This window comes from Ochotona princeps, chromosome 2 (assembly GCF_030435755.1).
Source record: "Ochotona princeps isolate mOchPri1 chromosome 2, mOchPri1.hap1, whole genome shotgun sequence".
In the NCBI taxonomy this organism is placed as follows: Eukaryota; Metazoa; Chordata; class Mammalia; order Lagomorpha; family Ochotonidae; genus Ochotona; species Ochotona princeps.
Window position 1 is genome coordinate 14,897,903 of NC_080833.1, and position 10,000 is coordinate 14,907,902.

Consider the following 10,000-nt stretch of genomic DNA (forward strand, 5'->3'; position numbering starts at 1 on the left):
TCATACTGGTTAATGTTTCTCCATCTGTTTAAACGTGTCCTTACCCTATTCCACCATCTTGAATCTTTCCATCCACAGTTCTTGGACATGCCAGTGGAGATTGTAGCTCCATAGGACCACCCGACCTCATAAGTTAACCAATGGAACTTGTATTTCCACAGGGTTGGGCCCACATATTCCACAAAAAATCTACCCCTGGACCTGGTTCTCTCTCACGCTGGTTAATGTCATGGCCCTGCCTAATGTGACCCTTCTTCTGCTCTGACAGCCAGGTACTGGGATCTAGCACTGCCAAACCTTCAGCCCTAGCATTCAAGTGGGCTGGTGTGTGGTGGTCAGCAATGTTCCAAGCTAACAAGTCCAACTCGGGATTATCATGTGGGCTGGTGCATCTGTCTGACCTATACATGTCTTCTGGTCTCTGTTTTCCAAAGCACCAGGTCTCATTCTTCTCATTTATTTGCCATACAGGGGCACTGTCATTGGGTGTCCCTCAGGAGTCATTCCTCAACTACATGTACAGTGGCCTCATCCATGGATGACCCTAGGTAGTAATTTGTCAACTCTAAGGATCCAGAGCTTGCTCCCTGGTGGCCAGCAGGCTTCATCAGGCACCATTGGTTTTCCCCACCTAAACCAAGATGGTGCCAGCCACCTTTAGGCAGCCAGTGCTGTGAGTTCCTAGCTAGGACACTCACTTGGCTCCCCATCAGCCAAAAGCGGCCAGTGGGGTGGCAAGTTCTATTCAGACACCCAGCCCAAATCAAGATGGTGCTGGCTGCTGTTAAGCAGCTAATCTTGTGAGTTTCTGGCTCAAGATCTAGGCTTCACCCTCCCACACCCACACACCTCAGCCAAAAGCAGCTGACTGGATGGTAAGTCCCATTCGGGTGCCCAGCCCACTTCTTCTCTTTTAAAAGTATGTAATCATAAACGGTGGGTGATTAATGACTGGACAAAGTCCTCTTATTTTGCTTCATTTGAATTTCAGTACTGAGTTTGCTAAGGTGGCCATGAGAAGCTCATTGCTGCAGGTGCTGCTGTATGGAAAATTCCTTGCTTCCTGCTTTTGAATTCCTTTTATAAGCTTCCTACATTTCCCACTGCAGCCACAGTTCCCTAGCACAGCTTAGAGCAGGAAGTACAGGAAAGCCCCATAAGCACCCCAAGAAGGAACCAGGGGAAAATGCCAGCAAGTAGCTCTCCCCGGTGCCACAGGTAGTGAAGGAGACAAGCACCAGGATGCCTTCATCTCTCCAAGAGAAACTTCAATGAAGTGAGTACTACAGAATTCCTCTCTGGGTGATGGGCAAGAACAAGAGGATATAGAGAACCTGGGTCAGGGTCATGGAGGGTGGTAGAGGGCAGGCTGATTTTTAGTGGCTTCACCACCATGTGGTGATGAGTGAGGAGACAGTTCATGGAGTCCAGAGCAACATTTTTCCAAAGCCCTTTTCTTCCAGGGTGCTCTTATTTCCTTTTCTCCCTATCCAAGGGACAAAGTGTTCTTGACTTGGAGTTTATACTGACAACAGCCTTACTGGTGGCTACTGACATGAGGACTGTTCCTTGTAAGAGAATTAGAAAATACTTTGTGTGTGTCAAAGGCTTATTCATATTTCCTGGCAGCTGTCTGAGATCCAGGAGACTATTTCTTCTTTTTAATTAATTTATTCTTATGGGAAAGTCAGATTTATGGAGAGAAGGAGATACAGAGAGAAAGATCTTTCATCTGCTGGCTCACTCCCCAAGTGGCTGCAATGGCCTGAGCTGAACTGATACAAAACCAGGATCTTCTTCCAGTTCTCCTACATGGGTGCAGGGTCTCAAGGCTTTGTGCCATTCTTGACTGTCTTCCCAGGTCACAAGCAGGAAATTAGATGAGAAGTGGAGCACCTGAGATACGAACCAGCATCCAAACGGAATCATAGTAGCCAGTAGGCTACTGTGCTGGGCCCAGGAGATCATTTCTTAGAAGCACTGGGGATCACCTTAGCCACAACCATAAGACCCAGTGAAGCCCACTCTCATTTTTGTTCTGTTTATTTGCAGGACCTGCTTCCATATTATCCTGCTCCCTGACTGGGGACCATGATGCATTCCCTGCCCACAACATTCTTTTCCATCGTGTTGCTCCAGGTGCCCATGTGGGGCTCAGGTAGGAATATTTTAATTATTTTATAACTAAATTATCTTGTTCTCTGAATAGAAGGATTGAATCACATCACTTCTCATATAAACTTGTATTAATTCTAAAATCTTCTACTTTGGTAGAGTGGGTTATTCGCTTGTGTATCAGGTCAAATAAATCAGAAGAACCAGATAGAATTACTTCATCAGTTCTCTGCTTCCTGAGGCATGCATTTTCCAAAAGCTCTAGTTTGGGATTTTCCACCCACACTGCAAGTTAGAAATCACTTGCTTCACATGTGTCCTGGTGTTGGTAAGCTCCTCACAAGTTAGAAATCACTTGCTTCACATGTGTCCTGGTGTTGGTAAGCTCCTCACAAGTAGAGCCCTCTTTGTCTTGCTACCCACCACTTCCACAGCTCAATGTGTGTGTGAACACCTGGTGAATGAGGTCTGTAGGGCTCTACCTGGGACTGTGTTCTAAAGCACCCTCCCTAGCAGTCGTTCTGACATTCTCTTCACATTTGACTCTGTTGATTCTACAGATTCCTTTGAAGTGAGTGGTCCCTCAGAGCCCATTGTGGCTATGCTAGGCACAGAAGCTCTGCTGCCCTGTTATGTGACCACAACCGTGGATATGAAGAACATGGAACTGCGATGGTTCCGCACCCAATACTCAGAGGTTGTGTATGTGTATCAGGATGGGATGGAGCAGGCGCAAGAACAGCTAGTGGATTACAAAGGACGAGTAGAGCTGCTGCAGGATCACAACCCAGAGGGGAGAGTGGCTGTGAGAATCCGCAGGCTCCGGGTCTCAGACAATGGGATGTACAAGTGTTTCTTTAAACAGGATGACAACTTTGGTAAAGCCACTTTGGAGCTCAAGGTCATAAGTAAGTAATCACCTGCAAATACAGACAACTCTCAATCTGTTTGTACATTTAACATCTCTATCTTAAAATTGAGCCACTTCAAGGGTTGGCCTTATGTGCAGTAGATTAAACTGCCTGTCCATAGAAGCCAAACAACTTTATATACTTTATTCATATTTCTTTGCAGTCTGTTTTAGTTCATTTTTTGAGAGAAGAATATTCCTTACCATATGACAACTACATTCTGGTACTATAATACAATGATATGTAGAAAGTTACTATACGTTTGAGACCTCCACATCATATTTCAAAGTGCTGGCTCTGCTTCTAATTCAGCTTTCTGATGATTCTGGAAGGCAGCAATGGATGATGGCTCAATTACTTTATCTTTGCCACACACTGAAGAGATCTGGATAGAATTCCTGACTCTTGGTTTAAGCTTGGTCCAGCCTAGGCTGTTGAGGACATTTGGAAAATGAAACAGATTGAAAAATCCCTCCTCCTCTTCTACCAATTCCCTTTTTAAAAATTTACTAAAGGGCCCGGTGGCGTGGCCTAGCAGCTAAAGTCCTTGCCTTGAACACACCGGGATCCCATATGGACGCCGGTTCTAGTCCCGGCAGCTCCACTTCCCATCCAGCTCCCTGTTTGTGGCCTGGGAAGGCAGTCGAGGACGGTCCAAAGATTTGGGACCCTGCACCCACATGGGAGACCCAGAAGAGGTTCCACGTTCCTGGCTTCGGATTGGCACAACACCGGCCGTTGCACTCACTTGGGGAGTGAACCATTGTACGGAAGATCTTCCTCTCTGTCTCTCCTCCTCTCTGCATATCTGACTTTGTAAAAATCAATAAATAAATCTTTTTTAAAAATTACTAAAAAAAAAGTTACAGAGACAGGGAGAGAGAGAGGTCTTCCATCTTCTGTTTCACTCCCCAAATGACTGTAATATCTAGAACTGGACCAGGCTGAAGTCAGGCACTCATAAATCCACCCGGATCTTCCAGGTGGGTGACAGATACCCAAGTACTTGGACCATCTTCCACTGCCCTCTTAGGCACGAGTGCAGGGTGCTGGATCAAAAGGGGTCAGTGTTGATTCACACCAGGGTTCATATGACATGACAGCACCATGGTGGTGGTTTGATTGTACCACATGCATTTTTGAATTTCACATTCTCATGCCTGGCTTTTATTGCTCAACATAATAACGTTTGCAGGATTTTCCCGTGTAGCTACTTGTATGTTGTCTTGCTTACAACATTTAGAACTTCAGCCTAAAGAAATACTATCTGCATGTAAAATTTCATGGAATGCTCAAATATTTTTCCGATGTATGTTAGTTCTGATTGAGAAAGAGCAACCAATTTATAAATGCATTATTTTCCACTAACTATTCGTGGAAATATCAGGGAATTCCAAGGTCTATGTGACTGGAATAATGTATCTGCCTCCCTTTACCCAATACTATGAGTTCTCAGCTTTTTAAACTTTTATTTAAGTAAAAGGAACACATTTTAGTCTTAAGAGCATAATGATGCTTTTCACCATAACCTCCCTGACCCCTGTCCTTCCTCCTATTTCTTAATTTATATGACATACTTTCAATTTTTCTTTATAACCACAAGCTTAACCCACCTATAAATAAAACCACTGTTCCTCAAGAGTGTAAAGAGACAACAAGAACAATAATCAAATCTCAAAATGTCAATTTTGTTCATATACATTAATTTTTGAACTCTATATTAATTACTACAAACCAGGGAAAATATCATATTTGTCTTTTGGGGACTGGCTTATTTCACTAATCATAACATTTTCAAATTGCATTAATTTTGTTACAAAAGACAAGATTTCATTCTTTTTATACCTGAGTAACATTATAGCATGTGTATATAGCATGATGACCTCTGCTAAGACAACATGCCGGTTTTTTTTTTAAACTGTGATGTCCTTCTTTTTCTTTGAATGTATTAGACCTATGTTGAAATAATAATTCTCAATTGGGGGGCTGGTACGGTAGCCTAGCAGCTAAGGCCCTTGCCTTGCATGTGCCAGGATCCCATATGGATGCTGATACTAATTCCAGCAGCCCTGCTTCCCACCCAGTTCTCTGCTTATGGCCCGTGAAATCAGTCAAGGACAGCCCAAAGACTTGATTCCCTGCACCCGCATGGGAGACCCAGAAGAAGCTCCTAGTTCCTGGCTTCAGATTGGCTCAGCTCCAGCTGTTGCGGCAACTTGGGGAGTGAATCAGCGGACAGAAGATCTTCCTTTCTGTCTCTCCTCCTGTTTGTATATCTGACTTTCCAATAAAAATAAAATAGATCTTAATAATAATAATAATAATAATAGTTCTCAATTGATGCTATTTGAAATGGTATTCATAGTAAGCTCATGTTATCCACCTTCTTTTACTTGTAAAGATTTATTTATTTTTATTGGGAAGGCACATTTACAGAGACAAGGAGAGACAGTTAAAAAGATCTTCCATCCACTGATTTATTCCCCAAGTGGCTGCAACTGTCAAGAGCCAGGAATCTTTTCCAGGCCTCCCATATGGATGCAGGGTCCCACAGCTTTGGTCCATCCTCTAGTGGTTTTCCACACCACAAGCAGGGAGCTGGATGGAAGTGGAGTAGCTGGGACATGAACCGGCTCCCATATGAGTTCCCAGTGTTTGAAGAGGGAGGATTAGCTAATTGAGCCATCATGCTGGTCCCTACCCATATTCTTTATGCACGATTTGCATAGGAAGAAACAAAATCCATTCTTTCTTGAAAAAACAGTAATAAAATCTCCTCAGCCACATTACAGCGACTCTGCCTCACCATTCCCTCAATAGAAGTCAAAAATTTCAGACTCATGACTAACTTCTTGACAGTTATGGGAGTTTTCAGTATCTCTCTCATATCAGTTTACTGATTAATGGGGTGTGAGTTTGACCTTTAGAACTAGTTCGTTGCTAAGCTTTATCTGCTTTGTATCCTCATCCTGTGTTTACAAGCGGCAGCCTTTTGATCAACTCAAAGCTTTTGCTTTCTTCTTACTTCAACTTGAAACTTCAGGGGTTGGGTTCTATTCTTCCAGGAGGTTCAAGGTCTGATTTTATCAAAAGCAGGTGCAGCTTTTGTCTTCTTACTTTGATTTGGAACTTAAACGGTTAAATTTTTCCAGGAGTTTCAAGGACTGTGTTCTCTTACTTAGGTTCAAGGTCTGTTTGGTCTATGTGCTCTCACTTCCCAGTGTGTGCTCAAGATCAATTTCACTCAAATCCTCACTTGTTTGTTTAACAGAATTGGAAGTTCCCTTGGGTAGTTATGATGTATAATTATGGTGGATTATTTCTCAGATTACTTTATTTCCTTAAACACTGTACTCCCTAAGGGATCAGGGTCTTTCAGCTCCAAGAATATAATTTATCTTAAGTTCTTAATGTATTCCCCACATCAGAGATCTGAAGGAGAACTGAGTTAGACATACCATGTGATTTGATGTAAATAATACACAATCTTAGAAATTAGGAGAGTCACTTCCTAGAAGACATAGTGGATTATTCTAGCATGATCATGCTATGTTGAGTCTGTTTGTCAACTCAGCATGACAGGAGTTGAAGAAAAAGCAATGTGCTAGACACAAAAAGGAAGAAGTAAATATTTTAAAAATGAGAAACAACTTTAATCCTTCAGAGACTTACTTCATTTGGCTCCATTCATTTTGTAATCTCTACCCAGGGAAATAAATACATTGAGGGAAAAAATAACCAAAGATTAGTGATAAAGGGAATCTCCTTTTAAGCTGAAATAGTTTTCCATAAGATTCTAATGAATTGAATAGAAAAATACAAATAAAGTTATGGAAATGTAGGTGTGGAGTCTGACACATTTTGGTTTTCTTCTGTTACCTTCTGTGACCTAACTGCAGATACACTTGGGTACAGAGTTTGTGGCAGACCTCACTGTCAGTATCAGTGACAGCTTCAAGTCTGCTCTGATTTTCGAATCAGATACTGACTTGTGTCAGGAAGCCCTCTCCTCCCACCCATGGTACTTCCTCCATCTCCTCACATTAGGGCTATTGTATAATCTAGGGATTTCTGGACAAAAAGCATCAAGGTTTCGGATGAATGGCTTCTTCCCCCAGGTCTTGGTTCTGGTCCTCGCATCGTCATTGTGGGTCCAGAAGATGAAGGCACAAGGCTGTCGTGCACTGGCAAGGGGTGGTTTCCTCAGCCTGAAGTACAATGGAAGGATAAAAGTGGAGAGAAGATTGCATCTGAGTTTGAGTATAAGCTCCAGGATGATGACGGATTGTTCCAGATAGAGGCATTCTTTATCATGAGAGACAGAACAAAGGGAAAAGTGTCCTGCTCCATGAAGAACTCTTTCCTTCTGCAGGAGCAGGTGGCCACAGTTTCTGTCCCAGGTAAAGTGTTGCTTACATGGGGGACAGGAGGAGAGTAAAGAGGGAGTGTTGGGATGTGGGATGGAAGGGCTTGTCTGGTGCCTGCTTTCTGCTCACATGTGAGGGCTCTGTGTCAGAGCCCTTCGTCCCTAGGACCTCCCCTTGGATGGCAACATTTGGTCTGACTTTCCTCAATGCTGTGATTTTACTGAGTGCTGCTGCTGTGCTTTTTGCTTGGTACACAAAGCAAGACAAGAAAATGAGGGAGGCCAAGGATGAAAAAGAGACAGAAAGTATTAATAAAGGTGCACGGTGAAGCATAAGTGATGGTGGTATGTATTTGTTGATTTGTTAGATTCATCAATATATGTTTGGCATCTGCTGGCACATATGGTTATAAACAAAGCAGCATTATGAAACCATATTCTGCTGCATTTCTCCTTCCTTCGACTCTTCTGCAGTGACCAGTGGGGCGTATCCCACACCTGGGGAATGGAGACCTGGGAACCTAAGCCTGGCATGTCTGGCCTGTTCAGTGGTTAGGCCTATGACTTCATTGTAGGTAAAGGGGAGATTTAGAGGGCACAAAAAGACAACAAAGCTTAAGAGGCAATCTACTCCACTTAGAGATGAAATCAGCTGGAACATTTCCTGCACTGTTGGTAGTTTCTTGCTTGTTTTTATTGTTTGTACTTCTTGAATGATACTGAGACAGATTGATAAATAAAGGCACAATTTCATGTCCAAACTTTTCCTTCTGTCCCTGAGAACAAAATAGTTGGGACATGGATAAGATGAACCAGGACATGGGACACATGGATAGGATAAATTATAATAAGAAAATTCTCAAAGATCAAATTCTTTAAAATACTTATGTTCAATGGCAAGACAAAATGGAGCTTATGTAATTCTCAATATGTGCTCTTATAGATACTTACTAAATGTGCTTATTAATTTAGACTTAAAATGTGTTGCAGAAACCTGTGTGGCATCTAAGATTTTGTCCCATGTTTTCAGTGGCACTTAGTATCCTTGGAAAAATCAATTCTCATAAATATTAAGAGTGGAAATCAGGATGCAGGCAGTGGTTTCCTCTTTCTTTCTCGACTTCAGGCATGACTGTCAATATTCATGTTTGTTTACATGATATATCTACTTTAGGTCTTCAAATTATTGCAAAAAGGCATAGGTACTCCCCATCATCTGAAGTCCTGGTGTTGTGGATCTTCAGGGTGAGTCTGCCCTCTTGGAAGCCATCGTTCACCAAAGAAGTCCTCCCTTTGTATTATTCCTTCTGCTCTACAGCAGCATGGTCCCCAACCATATATACATGGACCACAGGGTAACAGCAGGATCAACTCACCTCAACTCCATCTTCTGGGTATTCTCCTTTGGGGACAGAGAGCAGGTTAACTGCATCTTCGCCCACCCTCACGAGGATGGACTGGGAAGGTCTAATCACCTTTAAGGAAGCTGGTGAATATGAAGATAAAATCCAAATAAACTATTGAAATGGAACAAATGATGTTATCAGCAAGAGCATCTCTAGTCTAGAGTGGAGCTCAAGCTTAGCTTGTGAAAAGATGGGAGTTTCATGGGTTTAAGATAGAGGTCATTCTTTTTTTTTTTTTAAAGATTTTTATTATTATTAGAAAGCTGGATATACAGAGGAGGAGAGACAGAGAGGAAGATCTTCCATCCAATGTTTCACTCCCCAAGTGAGCCGCAACAGGCCGGTGCGCGCCGATCCGAAGCCGGGAACCAGGAACCTCTTCCAGGTTTTCCCACGCAGGTGCAGGGTCCCAAAGCCTTGGGCCATCCTCGACTGCTTTCCCAGGCCACAAGCAGGGAGCTGGATGGGAAGTGGAGCTGCCGGGACTAGAACCGGCACCCATGTGGGATCCCGGCACATTCAAGGCGAGGACTTTAGCTGCTAGGCCATGCTGCCGGGCCCAATAGAGGTCATTCTTATCCATGGAAATGCCCATCAACAGAAGACTGGATAAGAAAGCTATGGTTCATTAACTCCATGGAATACTACTCAGCTATTAAAAAAAACAAAAGGCAGTTCTTTGTGGCCAAAAGGGCCCAACGGGAAACCACTATGCTAAAGGAAATGAGCCAATCCCAAAAGGTTAGATACCACATGTCTGCCTTAATTTAAGATGAAATGATGTCAATCTGAAAAATAATACCTGTAAATTATATTATTTCAACCTCTAACAGCCTTTATCACATGCAATAAGATATTGTGATGTAATCAATGAACCAGCAATCAATGTGAGTCAGACTGCTCATGATCTACATCAAAGAATTGTAAAACCTAATGTACTTTTAAGACCCTATGCTTCTCAGTAATGGGGCGGGAGAGCAGAGAAATCTTCCATCTCCCTAGAATGTGTGAGGAAGACATGAAGTATAACCTATCAGGAACATAACAGGTAACTTATAGACAACAGGCGAGAATCAGCATTAGACAATAGTAAAACTACAAAGACATACATGGGGAATCAAAAGCGATCCTAACAACCTCTTAACAGGAGGTCATATGCACAGAGGAGGGGGGAACCCCAGAGTGGAGCAGGTGGACAGGAG

General features: G+C 42.8%; 1 protein-coding gene across 1 annotated transcript; it reads left to right on the top strand.

Annotated features, from left to right (window-relative positions):
* The first annotated feature begins 1,095 nt into the window (after nt 1-1,095).
* Nucleotides 1,096-7,950, top strand: LOC131482439 (butyrophilin subfamily 1 member A1-like). The gene is made up of 5 exons (XM_058676555.1): nt 1,096-1,276; nt 2,053-2,158; nt 2,676-3,023; nt 7,145-7,426; nt 7,543-7,950. The coding sequence occupies exons 2-5, from the start codon at nt 2,092-2,094 to the stop codon at nt 7,719-7,721; spliced, it is 876 nt and encodes a 291-aa protein (XP_058532538.1). The 5' UTR covers nt 1,096-1,276; nt 2,053-2,091; the 3' UTR covers nt 7,722-7,950.
* Nucleotides 7,951-10,000: the final 2,050 nt, after the last annotated feature.

Bases quoted from the DNA above. Each gene is read 5' to 3' on its own strand.
- LOC131482439 (XM_058676555.1), top strand. From the start codon at position 2,092: ATGATGCATTCCCTGCCCACAACATTCTTTTCCATCGTGTTGCTCCAG. The intron at 2,159-2,675 runs GTAGGAATATTT...TTGATTCTACAG, and splicing joins GGTGCCCATGTGGGGCTCAG to ATTCCTTTGAAGTGAGTGGT. The intron at 3,024-7,144 runs GTAAGTAATCAC...TTCTTCCCCCAG, and splicing joins TTTGGAGCTCAAGGTCATAA to GTCTTGGTTCTGGTCCTCGC.